Source organism: Anolis sagrei, chromosome 4 (genome assembly GCF_037176765.1).
Source record: "Anolis sagrei isolate rAnoSag1 chromosome 4, rAnoSag1.mat, whole genome shotgun sequence".
NCBI classification, from domain to species: Eukaryota; Metazoa; Chordata; class Lepidosauria; order Squamata; family Dactyloidae; genus Anolis; species Anolis sagrei.
The window spans coordinates 72,602,466-72,620,747 of record NC_090024.1 but is presented as its reverse complement, the minus strand read 5'-3'; the positions used below and the strand labels follow the sequence as shown (position 1 = coordinate 72,620,747).

The 18,282-nt window shown below is 40.9% G+C and overlaps 1 protein-coding gene across 2 annotated transcripts in view; it reads left to right on the top strand.

The window, feature by feature from the left end:
* The window catches only part of DIPK1C (divergent protein kinase domain 1C), a 36,129-nt gene extending 19,831 nt beyond the window's left edge, over positions 1-16,298 (top strand). Inside the window, exons 2-5 of one of the 2 annotated variants that reach the window (XM_060774982.2) lie at positions 2,059-2,159; positions 4,764-5,441; positions 11,830-11,994; positions 14,523-16,298. In XM_060774982.2, coding sequence (XP_060630965.2) covers positions 2,121-2,159; positions 4,764-5,441; positions 11,830-11,994; positions 14,523-14,789 — 1,149 coding nt within the window. In that variant the 5' untranslated portion in view covers positions 2,059-2,120 and the 3' untranslated portion in view covers positions 14,790-16,298. The remainder of the gene's footprint in view (positions 1-2,058; positions 2,160-4,763; positions 5,442-11,829; positions 11,995-14,522) is intronic. The other variant, XM_060774981.2, reaches the window with a different exon arrangement.
* Positions 16,299-18,282: the final 1,984 nt, after the last annotated feature.

The window sequence follows — 18,282 nt, the reverse complement described above, 5'->3', positions numbered from 1 at the left end:
TGAGGAAACACAACATACAAACTATCGACAAACCCACTAAGAAAATCCAACAAACACTTCGTTCAGCAAAGGACAAGAGGGATCCTCTCAGCTCTGCAGGAGTCTACTGTATACCATGCAGCTGTGGACAAGTCTACATAGGGACTACCAAATGCAGCACCCAAACACAAATCAAGGAACATGAAAGGTACTCTAGACTATCTCAACCAGAGAGGTCAGCCATAGCAGACCACTTGATGAACTAACCTGGATGCATCATATAATTTGAGAACACAGAAATGCTGGGCCACTGTCAGAATACACAGAAAAGCCATTGAAATCCACAAGCATGTGGACAATTTCAAGAGAAAGGAGGAAATTATGAAAATGAACAAGGTCTGGCTACCAGTATTTTAAAAATGCCAAAATCAGGAAAGTAAATAAAGAGCAACACTCAAAAAGCAGGGAAATTCCAGACAAGAATCATTCAGGACCAGCTAACACCTCCCAACAAAGGACCCTCCCAGGCAGCAACCAGCCAAGCTTTGAAGCTGCAAGGCCATTAAATGCTAATCAAGGTGGTCATTTGCAACATCCACACATGCCTCAAGCAGACAAGAGTTCTTTCTTCCACCCTGGACATTCCACAGATATATAAACCTCACTCGTCTACTTTCCAACAGACCTCACAACCTCTGAGGATGCCTGCCATAGATGTGGATGAAACGTCAGGAGATAATGCTTCTGGAACATGGCCATACAGCCTGGAAAACTCACAGCAACCTAAAGACAAGATTCTCTACTCAGCTGCTGAGTTTACTTTAAACTCCATTTGTAGCAACTGAAGTAAGGAGGATGAAGGGAAAGTGGTACAAGAAAAAAGAAACTAGAACATTTTAAAGGCAGCTGAAAAAGTGACAGTGAAATAACTGGGAATATTTTTTGCCAAATCAAGGCAGTTGGAGGCTATAAGACCCCATCTTGTAATGTGTAGGTGATGATGATAGGCTTCTAAAGATATTGCCCACTGGCTTATCAGCTATCCTGAAGTACTTCCTAATGGTTGAAAAACCATCTCCCCTGGTCTTTCTGGTCATTTCTAAAGCCTAGGGACAAGGAAGCAATCTGAAGACAATGGTAAAAGTTTCTCTCAGGAGAAGTTCAGATTTGCTGGTGGCTCTTGAACAAATGCTTCTCAAGACAGAAGACTCCTTCCACGCTCCTAATGAGAATGCTCCTTTGCAGAGGAGCAACAATATGATACCTAATTATGGTTGCCAGAGACATTATGATGAATAATAATGTTTTAAATGTATTTTAATCTAATGTTTTATTTTTTGTATAATGCTGTTTGTAATGTGTTTTTGTATGTTGTTGGCATCGAATTGCTGCCATTGTAAGCCGCCCTGAGTCCCACTTCGGGGGTTGAGAAGGACGGGGTAGAAATGTTGGAAGTAAATAAATAAATAAATCCTTCCAACTATCCTGTTTTGACAGGGACTGTTTTAATTTATCTTCTGTAATGACACTTTCTCAGCTGTTTCTTAAATGTCCCAGTTACTCTCTCCTTCCACTTTCACCCATTGACATTACCCTACTCCAGTGACTCCAAACTGAAAATTCAAAATGTATAAATATCGCAGTTTGTCCTCAAGTAACTCAGTTGGATAAGAGGGGCAGAGTAGGTGAAATCCTATCCTACATATGGATTTATACCAGCGGTCCTCAACCTGTGAGTCCCTAGATATTTTGGCCTTCAAATCCCAGAAATCCTAACAGCTGATAAACAAAGTTGAGTTTTGAAGCAGAATTTGGGGGGGGGGGGGTGTTTGAGAAAGGAATCAACATTGGGAGGTCTAGAGCAGTGGTTCTCAACCTTTGGGTCCCAAGATGTTTTGTCCTTCAACTCTCAGAAATCCTAACAGCTGGTAAACTGGCTGGGATTTCTGGGAGTTGTAGGCCAAACACCTGGGGACACACAGGTTGAGTAGCACTGATTTAGACAAAAGAAACCTGCTGCAGCCTCTCCTAGCTTGTGTATTATTCCTCATTAATCTTTTTGCTTCTAATGTCCCTCAGTTACATATCCCAGTTTTCTCTGTGAAATGGTGGAGGATCTGTAGAGATGATCCAAGACACTGATGCCCGGAGCAGAACATCCATACCTCCACACTTTGGTGGTAAAAACTTTAATATGGCATTCATAGCAGGGCAAATGGAAACTGATGCAATTTCATTCTCTTCATTCTTCCCATGGAGAGCCTTTTGGCAAGCGATGGCAAAGGCCTGGGAATGGGTAAGCAGCCTGGAGAGGTATGCAAGGGACCCACGGGGCTTGTACTTTCTGGTGTCCAGTATTTCTCAAGGAGCCCAGTGTGGGAAATCATTAGCTGGAATAAAGTGGGGGGGGGGGGGGGGAAGCTGGGAGAACTGAAGCGAATGTTGTTACCAGGCCAACATATCTGTCTGTGGAGTTTTCTGCATCTCCCAGCCTTGTTCCCTGTCCGCGATCATCATCCTCTCCAGAGATCTGCCCAGAATACACTTCACAGCTGCACTTCTGGAAGGTCTGAATGTGAGCAGTTATGCAGACTGCCTACACGCCCAGAAATGGAGGGATGGAAACAATTATGGGTGGAGGAAGGGATTGACGAGGGAAATCCTGTATCTTGCTTTCATGCATTTGAGATGACCACATAACTACAGTGTACCAATCTCATTTTTAGGTTTCCCAGTTTGAATCGCACAATGCACAAGCCATCTAGAAATATTCATGCATATCTGATGTGTACTTTGAATACTTTTTGTTCAAGGATGTCAGATGATTGAACAACACAATGAAGAGAACATCTATCATTGCAGAAAAGCATGTGTTTGTTGTTCTTTTTCTTCATTTCAAAATGCTGCACAGTTTCAGCATGATAGAAAACAAATGATCTACTGCCGCTTCCTCTTAGAATGAACAAAGAGGCAGACTAGGTCTCATTTATTTTTATTTTTTTTGCAAAACTTCTGCCATGAATTAGTTAAACCCACAGGAGTTTGTCCTCTGACCACAAATTTCTTTTTTAGTTGGTGGAACAGAGTGGTTTAGCTATTATTTTCCTAGCTAACTGGGCTGTCACTAACCCCACACTCCCATTTGCAATGTTTATCTTTCCCACTGCTTTTCAACAGAGTTTTGGGTTTTATCTCTTCTGCTGGATAGTTTTATGAGTGCCAAAGAAATAAAGAGGGCCAGTTTATGCTTTAACAGAAATTTGGAAATGCTTTTTTCTCAGGGCAAAATAGGATGCAGATGTGCATGTATGTATGTATAATATAAAATTGAGAAATAATTATGAGAAATCCAAAATATCTTGCCATTATGTAAAAGACTGCAGTCAGGTGATCTGCGACCATGCTCAGCCTAATCTTCATGAACCAGCTGTGTATGGACAACTTCAAGCCCACTGCTGCTCTCTCTTCCCATGGTTCTTTTATTTTAACCTGGACTTTGACCCAACAATTGTTCAAAATAGAGAAATGCTAGGCCATTGGTTGCCAGGCCATGGAGAGCTTATAGAAAAGAAGGCAATGGGCAAAAATGTGAATCCCTGGCACATTGAGGTCAGGGAAATGTCAATACTCTGCTTCAGGTAGCCCAAAAAGTACTGAAACAAAGAATACTGCCAAATAGGATGGACTTCTGTTAAACAGAACAGATAGGTATCCGATAAAGGGCATATTTGTTTTTAAAACTTGAGGTTTCGTTTGCTGATTGAATGTTGATTTGAAACCTGAAATGGTGATGAGCATCTTGTCACCAATGCTAGCCATCAACATCCCCTGAAAACCCCTGAAAACCAAACATTTTTATACTACTTTCCCATGAACAGCTATATAGCGGGTGGTGGAGAACATGGACATCTTGCCCACAGCCTGGGTCACAATGTTGTGGTATCCTATAGGACCCCTCAAGCTTTCATTGGACATTCTGGAGGATGATGCCATTGTTGTGCATCTGACTGTGGTCACATACGCAGACTTCTCAGTGAGCTTCTACTCTAACACTGACCACTATATGTCTGTGTAGAAGAGAGAAAACCAATGGGTGGAGAGAGGAGACTCTAGAGATGACACCGTTCTGCTTTGTGGAACTTAATGCTCCGTCTTCTTGCTGAAAGATCTGGAGAATGCATATTGCTCTAGAGCAGTGGTTCTCAACTTGGGGTCCCCAGATGTTTTTGGCCTACAACTCCCAGAAATCCCAGCCACTTCACCAGCTGTTAGGATTTCTGGGAGTTCGAGGCCAAAAACATTTGGGGACCCCAGGTTGAGAACCACTGCTCTAGAGCAAAAAGCACAAGGCCTTTACCCTTCTGGGCAAATCTTGACATGTCCCCAACCTCTGGTCTGAGGGCCCTTCCACACAGCAATAAAATCTAGAAGATCAAGGTAGGAAATCCCACAATAACGGCTTTGAACTGGGATATCTGAGTCCACACTGCCATATATCCCAGTTCTAAGCAGATAATTTGGGATTTTATTCAGATGTGTGGAAGGGGCCTGAGTCACAGTTTATTGGACTCTTACAACTTATCACTTCTGTAGGAAATAAAAATAGTTACTTAAGCTTTCTCATTTTGGACCTGACCTTTTTTCTTTTGTATGAATCAGAGAGAGATGAAAAATCTGTTTTTAGATATAAAAGGTCCTAAAATGATTCTTCCTCTCCCCAGTTCTCAGAGTGGTGGGAAATAGTTCCTTTCTGTTATCAATTGTTTCTTCTCACATTTCTCCAGTGTCTCGACTACAGGAAAGGAGCCTTGACAGGAGATCTTTGTGAAGACCTGTGTGTGGCACAGAAATTGATATATACACGTTGCCTTTATTATGAAAGAGGTAAGAAAGTCATCCAGGCTGACTGGAGAGGCCGTCCGGTGATTCTGAAATCCAAAAATGAAATATTCTCGAGCTACCACCACCTTGGCTTTCTGGAGGAGCTGGAATCACAAGGTGTTCCAGAGGCTGAATTGCTTCTGATGGTTGCTTTGGAAATCAAGAACGTTCTAGGCTTAGACCTTCCTAATAACACAATGGGACCTTTGTGGACTAAGAGGAGAGGTCCACACTGGAAAGCACAGCTAGCAAGTATGTGGTCCTTACTCCAACAAGAAGAATATATTTACTTTAGTGTATTGCAAGATTTCAGTAAACATGTCCTAAGGGTCATTGGCTCTTGCGGCCACTTCTATGCTGTGGAATATCTGACTGCAGGACACGCCTGGCACAAAACATTGTTTTCAGTTGAAGATGCTCTTGGTGCCTCCTTCTCTGGGATTGGAAATAAGGCTAAGGCCATCACTGAAATAGCAATAAGCTTTTTGGATATGGTGAAACACTTTGACAATGATTTCTCTCACCGGCTTCATCTCTGTGACATCAAACCTGAAAATTTTGCCATCCGAAATGACCTGACGGTAAGTAAGGACTACGGTCTTGATGACTAAATTTATCATTAATTTGTATTCATATAAATAAAGTTGAGAGTACAACTGAAATTCTAAGAGGTCTTCTTCTTCTTCATTGATAACACATGTGCAAAGTGCTGTATGCCCAATGTGTTTCAAATTGGCCTGATGTGGAAATTTAATCCTAGCATACTTTATGATCCAGATCGCTCATCTCAAAGTCTATTTTCTTTTTCAGCATCACACTATGATTGCAGCAAAATATTTTGTAAACATTCAAGCAACATGCCAAACTCAATTAAAGTTATTCTGAACAAGTGAATCCTGCAACAACTTACTATAAAGTGCTCCTGTTGAGGATTTCATCCAACCACCATGTCCTTTTCTAGGATAGTTCACTCCATTTCATCCCCCCCCCCCCAGTTGTTTATTCTAGCTCCCCAATAGAGCCTTCTTAGGGTTACTCAATATGTTAATTTACAATTCTCCTTTCACGTTTTCACCTTTCTTCCTTTAAATATTATTTTGTGTGCTATATCTTGACATTCCTCCAAGCCTAGATACCTCTTTCACTTGGATAGTGTTTTTTGACCATGTAATAATTGACATCCAGAACTGAGTTGGAAATTGGAATATAAAAGACTTCCAATGAGTTATTGAAAAGTGGAATAGGCCTGTTGATACCATGGTTAGTAAGCATTCTGTAGCTATAGAGCAGGCTTGGGGTGGATCTAGACAGCCCCTTTATTGCAGAAACTTCCGCAATAAAAGGGGGCTGTCCAGACAATATTCTGGGCAATCCTGAATTAACTCAGCACAAACCAGGAAAACCCTGGTTTGTGGTGAATTAATTTGATAAGGGGTTTATTCCGCACCTTCTTGGAAGGCGCGGATAAACCCACTACTTGTGGTGTCTGGACAACTGTGGGAACTCCAACCCTCTACCCAAAAGCCCTAACCCCCTTTAAAAAAAATAAAAGTACTTACCCAGTCTCCATTGGAGAGCTGTGGTAGCTCTCCTGGTGAATAGAAATGGCATGCCAGGGAGGATCATGGGGGGGGGGGGGGATCGCACCAGGAGAGTTGCCACAGCTCTGCAATAGAGGTTGGGTAAGTACTTTCTTTTTAAAAAAGTGGTTTTAGAGCTTTTGGGGAGGGGGGTAGAGTCTCCAGGTGTTCTCCCGGGCCAGTGCCAGAAGAACATCTGGACACCCACCCCAGAAAACACATGCTTTTTGGCTGTGTATGGACAGGGCCCCAGGAACAGTCGTGTTTTTGAAATGCGGATGCTTCTGGGATAAAGCCCTGTCTGGAGAGGCCCTCAGTCTGTGTTGTACTGTTTTCCTATTTTAGGGTTTTCCCTATTTTTTTCTGAGAACTATAGGTTATCTATAAGCCCACTGACATCTTCTCTTATGTAGCAGTGATGTTAAATTGTTAAATTGTTAAGTTCCAAGAGTTATCTTTTCTCCAGAAGTAAATTTCCAAAGTTCTGTGTCCCTTTTCAAACTACACGGTTATAGCACTATGGTTGCCTTGGTAAGATTTTCTGAAATTCTGGGTTTTGCAGTTTAGGGAAGTGTATTTAGAATTACCAACCAGAGAATACCAGTGCCTTAGAGGCCTATAAATCCCATGACTCTATAAGATGGAATGATGGCCATTGAATTGGGATTACAAAGCTGTAATTGGGTTGCATGAAAGGGCCCCTAATTTTGGTCAACATACACAATAGCACTAGCCGCTCAGCAGTGAAAATGGAGTTTGTGTTGGTAATAGTGGTGGTGAGAATGATGATTCACAGATCTGTATTCCTTTGAGAACATAAATAACAGGCCTGGGTGCAGTACTTAAGCTTATCTTTTGTTAAAGATAGTATGGCTTTTATTGTTGTTGAATTTCAAGATAAGGTAAGAGAGGAATATAGTCTTGAAAGTAAGTTACGTTTTCAGGAATGTTGCTATTCATTCCACACCTGTTGAGTCTTTGAAGTTCAGGAAGAATAGAAATCCAACTCAATGTAGATCTCAGCTGGAGTTTTGGTAAGAAAAGACTTCTATAGAAGGGTCTTCAAATCATATTTTCAGTTTAACTTAGAGCAAATTAATTTCTTCCTGCAGAGGAAAAGCAGAATCCATTCATTAGTGAGGCTGCCAACAGTCTCAGTATTTATTAAGTATGCACAAAGAACTTCTGACTTGAAAGTGCTCTGCAAAGTTTAAGCATGTAGTCACTTAAAGGCGTAGGCTTATTTTTACTCCCCAATTTATTTTTATATTTATTCAGGTGGATAATTAGAACTAAGGGAATGGATGGGAAAGAGAGAGAGAAAAAATCACCCGAAGATTTGACTTATTAACTGGAGGAGAATTTTCCTGCATCTGCTTTGCTTCACATATGTTGAGTCAGATCTAATAGGGTTGCTACAGAGCAACTTTCGCCACATTTGAATGCACTTTTTCCCAATAAAACAAAAGAATCCTGCATTTGTAAGGCAGTACCATGGCTGTCATCCACAATCTAAAGACTGGATGTTTGACTAGACAATCTCCCAGATAGCTTTGCCCCAATTAGTATCCAAAATCTTGTCCTCGCCCTTTACTATTGCTCTATATCCAAAGTTATAATGCTCTATCTTATACTGCCCTCTATCCCTATTGCTGCCATATGACCTATCCACTTTATCCATCAGCCCTATCCTCACAATTGTTTTTGCACCAGTCTGCCTACTTATGCCCAGGAGATGATTATTATCATGAAGCTAATTGGTTATTGGTTTTATGTTTTGTTTTTATATTTTGTTATAATGTTGTGTTTTCTATTTTCTGTTGTTTAGATATTTTAATATGTTATATTTTAACCATGTTGATTGGGCTCATCCTCATGTAAGCTGCCCTGAGTCCCTTTGGAGGTGGGGTACAAAAATAAAGTTGTTATTATTATTATTATTATTATTATTATTATTATTATTATTATTATTATTATTATGGCTTCATGGTTCTCATAGGCTCAATCTATACTGCCATATAAAATCCAGACTACCTGGTTTGAACTGGATTATATAGCAGTGTAGATCCAGCCATAGAAATGTACATGTATCTCATTGTGCTTCATCTGAGCAAGACATGTTGATGGTTTGTGGTTGAAGCAACCCCTGAGCTGCTCGACTGGGAAGAAACACACAGAACGCTCAAGCGTGTCATTGACTTTAAAAATACATTATTAGAATACATGGGCAGCATTCTGATGAAACCGATAGCAGTGAGATTAATCCTGAAGGGCAACATTTTTCAATTTATCTGATGCGTGGAACCAGCATTTTTCTTTCTTTCAATTGATACCATATTTTGACCATTGGCTAAAATGTCCAGGAAACTCTCTGTGGTCCAACAGCCAATGACTCAAAGATTGGCACCAGTCCACCAATTTCAGTAGAATTTATGCAGAGGGTTTAGAACTGCTAAAAAAGAGAAGTGATTCATTTTGCTACCAAACCCAAAGACATACTAACCCTAAACTCTTTTTTTCAGTTTTTACTCAGCTACTTCATAGTGTTGGCACAAACTGGGAAATACATCTATCACATGAATGCATTTGTCTCATCCTTTGTATTAATTAAATTTCAATTGGTGGGCAAACGGATCGAGGTCATTCCTAATTTGTGGATGCTCATACTGGAACTAATGCAAAACTACTGAGGAACTCATTGTTTATTATTATTATTTGAACATAATTTGCCCCTAAGATCATCCCACATTGGGCCATATATACCAATTATTTTTCTTCAGTGTGTGAACTAATGAAATAGCCAGGACATGATAGAATTCTTCTAATTCTATTTACTTTTTGTTTTTCTTGAATTTCCTGGGAAATCATGGGTGCAGCATTTCACATACAGATCACAACAGTTGGGACACAATTAAAATCTGACCCACTTGCGTGCATTCTTGTCAGACTTAACAACAGCATCCGATAGCAGGATTATTTTTCCTCAGTTGCACCTCTCTTAAGAAAACACACTCTTAAGAAGTCACAGTGCATGGCAGATATATTTCTGATACAGCCTGCAAGAACTTGTGGAAGGCCTTAGGGCATGTCAACTTTTCAAGAAGAAATCCACGGAGTGATAGACTTCTTTAGACATATTGCTGTGGTGTGCAAACTGCCTTCCCCCCAGTTTTGTTATTTTTCAAGTGAAATGTGTGGTCGCAAAAGAAAAGGTTGTCCTGACAGGCGAGAGACTAGAATTCTCAGCTCATACATCTCAGAGTGAACATGAATTTGGCAGGACAATATCATTGACAGAAGCTGCAACTTCCTTTGTGTAGTGGTAGGGAGTCAGTACTCTTAGGGAAAGTCAACATTAACAGAAAAACCAAGACTCGCCTCAAATCCATTACTGTCTGCCTCAAGATGCATAGGGACTTCAATATCCCCCCCCCCCCCTTAATCCAACTTTGCTACCACTTTAGGAAAAGTCTGGGGATACTGCAGGGCATCCCAGGACTTTGTGGCAGTTAAAATGGTTGGATTGGGTTTGATTCAACCCAATCCACTGTCTAGATCGATGGTTCCCAACCCTTGACCCTCCAGTTGTTTTGGACTTCAACTTCTAGAAATCCTAGCAACCTTACCAGCCATTAGGAAATGTGGGAGCTGAAGCCCAGAACATTTGGAGGACGAAAGATTGGGAACCACTGGTCCATATTGACATCATGCCATCACTCTTTCCCCATGCTAATCAGCACAGGGAAGAAAAGGCGATGTCTTCCTGCTGGACATGGAGCTCTATGCAAGTACCTAGCAGATGTAATCTCATCTACTGATGTCAGAATGTGGTGCCTTTGTAACCAGAAAGAAGGATAGAAGTGGTGTGTGTGTGCGCGTGTGTGCGAGCTCTCTTCAGTTCTGGCACTCACAAGAAATCCTTGGGCTCAGAAAGCTTTTATTAATAGTGTCTGTAATCTGTGTCAGGCTTTGATTGCTGTATCTCTGTGCCATAGCTTTTTGGAAAAGCGTATTCCTCACACCTCAAGTCTTTCTGCCCCTGGGATATAGGACAAGGCAGAAACTCAACTGTTTTGGTGGAATGCCAGTAGTGCTTTTATCATGATATATAAAGCAGCAGAGCACCTCAAATATACTTGAGGAACATAGGAATCAAACACCTGGAGCAAGATCAGCACCTGATAGGGCAGCAAAAAGAGGGATGAAAAATAAAACCAGTGTGGAATTAAATCATTAATGCTTGCACATCAATTGCTTAGTGTGTTACAGAGTTAGTGGTCAGATGAAACTACCAGGACGTAGGGGCTAGAGGAAGAAGGAGCAGGTACCAAGTGTCCGGCTTCAGACAAAATGAGTTGCAACCTGGCAATTGTATTTGACAACTATCTAGTGAAGTTCCAGCCACTACTGTTGGGCTGGAACTTCACCAGATACCAGAAAGAAGGAGACATTGCTTAAAATACACAGTCTGTAATGAACCTCTGCCAAAATACATATGTCAGGTTCCTAGTCTTGCCCAGTGTTCAACATCAACAACAGACAACTTTTAAACCTTCAGATGTTGATGAACTACTACTTCTATTATCCCGCAGCACTGACCAACCTTGTTTGGGTCCAATAATATGGAGATTCCAGCCTTGCTTTGCAGTCTTTTATCCAAAATGAACTGTGGATTATGTTCTGTTCTGATTTTAAGTGCCGCTCTGAACATCAGAGCACATTTGGTCAGATTCAGAGGGTTGGAAACCAACATTTGTCAAAGTAGGCCAAGCATAGTGAACCTCAGCTTGCATTGATTCACAGACGGTAGTTTTGTAAGGTCTTTGGTCTTGTCTGCCAAAAAATGCAGATGCCTCACCAAACTACAACTCCCAAAATTCCACAGCATTGCACCATGGCAGTTAAAGCCGTGTCAAACTGAATTAATTTGGCAGTTTAGATGCATTCTGAGTCTAGAGATTTTTGCTCTGCCATGAAGCAATAGCAAGTGATAATTTGTGAGTCTACTGCTATGTCCTTGAGTTTTGGAGATATGCTTAAACATAAATCCGATTAGAATAAAAGAATCAAAATTCATACCATCACTGGAAGCTTTCTCCTTGTCAAGGAGAAAAGACATTTTTTTCTCAACCATCTCCCACACAATATTGCTCTTTGCTGTCATACAACTATCAACCATAATACTTTCTATTTGATTTCCAGCTCTGGAGTTGTAGAGCTCATCAGCAAAAGCTCTTCCGCTTGTAATTTCTAATTTTCTCTTGCATTTATCAAGGAATGCTTGGATCAGCAGTCACAGGATTCAGCAACAAAGAGAAGAGAAAGTGGCAATTTGTGTGATGGTTTGTCTCAAGTATGTGTAACCTTGAATGTCTTATTGTGGTTGCAGGTGGTTGCTATTGATGTAGATATGGCTTTTTTTGAACCCAAAATGAGAGACATCCTTGAACAGAACTGTACCGGAGACCAAGACTGTAATTTTTTTGATTGCTTTTCGAAGTGCGACCTGAGGAGCAAAAAATGCGGAGCAGAGAGAGCCAATAATAACCTTCAAGTGAGTGACCGAGGGATTATTTCTCTATTACTCAGTGCATGCCTCTCCTTTAAAATACTCATTATTGCACAGATGAGAATAAATGGACCTGTGACGGTCATTAAGGGCTTCTTCACATCTTCTTGCACGTCACTCGATGTGGCAGCTTTCCTGTATGAATAAGCTCCCACAAATCTAATGGTTAGACAGAATTTCAAATCAGGCAAAATGCTTTTCTGTGAAGACGAGCAGAATCTGAAGAGGTGGCTCCATGGTAATTCTCAGCAGTGAGATAATGTTAACAAGTATCTCCCTATCCAGACACACATGATGAGATTTGTTCCTAGCTGTAGCATCGAGTAAAGTTCATGTAGTCTCAGGGTTTTGTTATATTACTCAGATGTTCCTGTGGTAATCAGTGTTGCTGAAAAGAAAGTACGAAATGTCTTCATGCAATGAGATTGCATTCCTTAGCAAGTATGTATGGGTCAGATCAGGCCCGTACCCAGGATTTCGTTTCGGGGGGGGGGGATATTTTCAGGAGGGGGTTCAGGGGGGCTGAGTTTTGGGGGGGGGGCTGAGTCTGAGTGAAAGAGAGTCTAGCCTAGCAAACCTTTTGTATCATTACCCCAATACCCCCATGCATATGGGATATATTGAGTATGGTGATCAGATCATGATATGAATAAACATAACAGTTTAAATAATGCACCAGTAAGGCCTTTTCGCGAACCACCATGAGAATTTCGGGGGGGGGGGGGGGCTGAAGCCCCTCAAGCCCCCCCCCCCCCCCCCGGCTACATGCCTGGGTCAGATGTAATAATCTGTGGACTTCCAGATATTGTTGAATGAAAACTTATATCATTCTTCACCATCAACTATGGCAGCTAAATACAACTTTGTAGTTCAATAACAGCTGGATGGGTATAAAGTGTCTACCAGACAGTATGTATTGTTATGTGCCTTCAAGTCATCTCTGACGTATAGTGACCCTATTATAGGCTTGCCATTGGCTTCCTCTTAGTCCAAGAATATGACTTTTTAAGTTCACCCTATGGGAGACCTGTACAACCTGTGGCCCTTCAGGTGTTTTGGACTTTAGCTAGCATTGGACAAGCTAGCTAGGACTTCTTAGAGTTGGCATTCCAAACACCTGGAAGGTCACGGATTGTTCAGGACAGCCGTACAGGTTTCCCTAGCTGAGTGGGGAAGTAACTCTGGTCTTTCACAATTCTAGACCAACACACAAACTGGGAGTTGGCATAGCCAAGGTTCTCTTTTTATGATATGTGGCATTTCTACAGCAGATACAATATGGAGACCAGCTGTGAGTCAAGGATTGAGAAGTGTGAATGCAATCATTGTCCTTCAGCTAAGCATCCTGTTTGTTGTCAATGTCAGCTAGCATTTATACTTTTAGATTTAAATCCAAGAGTAGGCCCATTGAATCAACAGCTTATTTTCCAGTTGATCCCAATTGGCAGGAACAATCTGGAATAATCTCATGTTTTCTGCTTCTTTTAAAATGTCCCAGATTCTCTTCCTCCCCCTCCCCTTCCCCTAGCTTATATCATTTGCTACAAATTGAGTTCAAAATGCCAAAGTATTTCTCACTCAGTTAACTCAGCAGAGAAGAGAGGAGGGCAGGGGTGTGGAGATTTGTAAAAACAAAACCATGATGTAATAGGTTGACTGGAAAGAGATGTGTCGGCAGCTGACTGGCTGAACATGTCAGGAGCCAGAATTCTGATTGGCTACTGTCTCTAGCTTGCTGCTGAGAGAAACGGTTTTAACTGCCACTTTCACCTTGGAGAGTGAAGAGAGCACTGACTGGAAACAGCCAGGGAGAAAATGGCTGCCAACTCTCTGAAGCCTGATCATTTCTAAGGCATTAAGCATATTTTAAAGACTGTTTAAAAGGACTGCTTATTTCCTCTGTTTTCTGTAAGAATTCAGAGAGACAGTTGTATATATTGTTGCTATATTTGACCTTTTGAACTGAAGTAAAGTTACTGTTAGCCATTACACAAATCTGAGTGACACATTATTATATAGCAGGGTATATTTGGTTCAGAAACAGTGGTAAAGCTTCTATTTATTTACATCTACAACTTCCCACAAGGGGTCTTCATTATAGACTGAAGCAAAAATAAAATGTTGTAGCCTCTCAAAGTTTGTAATTTTTTCCTTGTTAATAACTTTTGTTATCTCACTCATCCTCTGATGTTCCTCAGCCAGAGTTTTCATCTGTGTAAAGTTGTAAGGTATGTGATGTACCAAGTTGCTATTGATTCAATGGGTCTATTCCAATTTGAACTCATAATAGATTTAGGACATAATCCGCTAATAGAAATGCATCCAGGGTCTTCTTTTGGTCACATCACAGAGAAACAAAGCATGTTGTCATTGTCTCTTCTTGCTCTCTTGGAAGATTCTGTCTTCTGTTCTACTCTGATGTGTTGGAGCTGGAAGTGTTGGAGCTGGAAGTGTGCATATGCAGACCATTGCTTCCTAAAGATATTTTTCTCCCCACCTCTTTATTTCCACAGGTTATCTGCGATAAAATATTTCGGCCCTGGTTCTCACTGAACTTCGGGGGGTCTGCCCTCTCCTTCCCTTTGCAGCTACAGTTACAGAAAGCAGTGAATGAATGTGCCAAATCAAGAACTATGGACATTGAGCATCTCCAGAGCCAGTCTCCAGATTCCCTTTCCCGGTTATACCAGTTGCTTCAAGCCAGCCAAAAGGAACTTCAGGAAGCTGACAACCCCTTCATAAAATCCACCCAGGACTTACAGTTACTCAGTGAAAAATAACCTTCACTATTATTTCCTTTTAATTCAGTTAATTTCTGCTTATTGGCTTTTTACCGGGTTTTGGAAGCCATGAAAGAAAATGCAGTGTGTTTATAATTTATACTTCCTGAAATGTGAAATCGTTTTCCTTGGACTCTATTTTTGCTTTGCTCCCAAACACACGCTGTTTCTCCTGTTGATATTTTGCATTATATTGTTCATCCAGCAGGCAGCAGGAGAACCTGCTTAAATTAATACTTGACCCAAGGATGGAAAAACATTAAAATTTCAAATGTGCTTTGGAGGAGAGGGGAAAAAATGCTTTGAGGATTAATTCTAGCTTTGAAGTAAGGGCATGAGGTGAGCAACTAAATGGATATTGTTCATAGGAGGTTGTGTAGAATAATTCACTAACAAGAAAGTGACACCCCATCTACACTGCCATATAATCTAGTTTAAAGCAAATAATCTGCATTCAGAAAATGGATTATATGGTCAGTGTATGTTCTGTCACGCGCTGGGCCCGTTAAAAGGTCTGTAGACAGGACGTGTTCTGTATGCCCAACGGGACGCCGGGGGTGCCTCGGATTAGAGGCCCTATAGATTTCCCTAAACAAAGTCTTTAGAAACTTGGAAAGTTTAACAAAGTTCTTTATTAGTGCTTCAAGGCTGAATCAACTCATGGCTTTCTTAATCTTGTCTACAAGGGACAGGTAACTATCTTCATGAACTGTTTCTTTACAATCAGGGAAATCCTTGACCTTTACCTAGGCAATCTGTATTAGGCTCTGTTGGCATGGGCCCCTACAGCCGGTCCAAATTGCATTATGGCTGCCACGAGTGGTCCTTACAGAACAGAGTCTTTTTGTAGATTTCCAAGAGGAAAGAAGGTCTTCAATTCCCAGCGAAGGCTGGCTGTAAAGCTGTGGGACTGGATCCCCCCAGCAAAAAGCTATGCTTCTCTGTAGAGCTGTGGGTCTGAATTCCCCCAGCAAAAAGCTGTAGTTCTCTGTAGAGCTGTGGGACTGAATTCCTCCAGCAAAAGCTATAAAAGACGAAGCTTTCTACAGGTGGAACTGATTCACATCCTGTACGAAAGGCTTCTCTTTGTGAACTGAACTAGAGGTCCATTTTTCCCCTCCTAAACTCAGAAAAAGGGGTGGAACTAAAGAACCTAATGATGATTGATGGGTCATTGGCCCTATACTTGCAAACCAAGGGAAGCCACCTTATTGCAAAATGCATGGAACCTTGGAATGCATGCAAACACTCAAAGAAAGAAAAAGAAGCTGGAGCTCCTGGTACAGCTGTACCAGAACAGTGTAGATGGGGCCTAAGTTGATATTTGAATGAAGGACAATTTGCCAAGAAGTTTGTCCATGTTATTTTATCTTTGCTGGCTCTCTGTATAACTACAAATCAAAAGGCTTAGGCCAAGCCTCTTTTAGTACCACATTCAGTGGTGAATCATTGAATAGGTCATGAGATCTGTTTTTTAATGTTCCATAGAGATTGTGGAATTTTTTTTTACTGCAGCTCTTGGACTTTCCTAGCTAGCGTAGCCATTGTGGAAGTTATAGCTTGCAAAATAACATTTCCAGACTCTGGCTTTAATGATGCTGCAACACTGTATTGCAACAAGAGTGGGAATCCACTCTTGTAGAAGGACCTGGAATTCAGGACCAAGGGGTATCTTAGACTTGACTTGTGGTTTTGTACTGATTGTGTTTGTTTTATCACCTTACAAAGGGCATGTCCTGGGGAAGGGGTGTGTGTGTGTGTGTGGGGGGGGGGGTGTCAGTAGAGTGAATCATCTGTTACTTTGGTTCGCATTTTTAAAAAAACCAAATCCAAACAAATATTTTGTTGTTTCTGATTACTTTCTTGAGATTCCTGGCACCAGGTACAACATTTTATTCCTCAAAACCCTGAGGGTACTAGATCCTACCTAAGTCTGGAAGTGCTTAGATTGTGTGTGTGTGTGTGGAGCAACTTGAGAAACTGCAAGTCACTTCTGGTGTGAGAGAATTGGCCGTCTGCAAGGATGTTGCCCAGGGGATGCCAGGATGTTTTTAGATGTTTTTACCATCTTTATGGGAGGCTTCCCTCATGTCCGCGCATGGAGCTGGAGCTGATAGAGGGAACTCATCCACACTTTCCCCAGGTTGGATTCAAACCGGCAACCTTCAGGTCAGCAACCCAACCTTCAAGTCATCAGCCCTGCTGGCACAAGGGTTTAACCCACTGTGCCATCGGGGGCTCACTGTTGGAGTGCTTGGATGAGAGACCAGGTCCTGTGAGCTATATTTCAGAGGAACAAATTGGCGAAACCATATCTGGATATAACTTGTCTTAAAACCTATTAAATTTATGGAGTCATCATAAGTAGACAGTTGACTTAAAGGCACATACATTACACATCTTCTCTCTCAGTAAAAAGTTAGCTCTTTAAACAGAATCACAGTAAGAGAATAGATAACAACAACAGAACACATATCAAAGATTTCATATCCCTACCATAGATACTTAGTTGGAGTTATCTATATAATATTACACATGGTAAGCAGAGGAAACTCTTGTCTTAGATCTGAATGTGGAATTGTCAAATAATAATAATAATAATAACAGCAACAACAACAACAACAACAACAATGCTATTTTTGTATCCTGCCACCATCTCCCTGAAGGGACTTGGGGCAGCTTACATGGGGATGAGCCCGGTCAAACATAGTTAAAATATAGCACAATAAAATTTATAAAACAGCATCATAAGACAACAACAACATAAAACAACTATTGAACGAACAACCAATAGCCTGACATGGTAAAAAATAGGCTTGGAAATGTGGGCTATTGCTCCCAAAGTTCCTTGGTCAATTTGACTGTTCATCATGTTGGCTGGAGGGTTTAAGGAGCGGTCATACTAACAACAACAACAACAACAACAATACCATCATCGTCAAGGCCGTAGCCAGAAATTTTTTTCGGGGGGGGGTTGAACCCCTACCCCCCCCCCTCGGCTACAGGCCTGATCGTCATCATTTATATCTTGTACCCATCTCCCCGAAAGGACTCAGGGTGGCTCATAACATAAGTAAATACAATAAATAATATATGCAAAATAATAAATGATAAATTAATTAAAGAGGAAGCAAAATAAAACAAAATAGACAAATTAAACAATGTTAATGTAGTTCCCCTAAAAGTAACATTTGTGAGCTTTGCAGGTAGAAGAGTGATTTCAGTATGTTTCATATTTAAAATTTGCCCTTGCTCAACCTACAAAAGCACAATTCTAAGCATATTTGAAGTAAATGTTGATGTTTATTAACAATTGAATGTAAATATAATTGGACACTGGATCATAGTGTAAAAAGTTACATTTCAATATACTGTAGCCTAAAAAAGGTACTGTTGTAGTTTTTATTGTTATTGTCTGAAAAGATGTACTAAAGCAATTAAAAAAGAAATGCAAGAGCCTTAAGGGCTTGGTGTAAATTTTTCGTTCCTTATG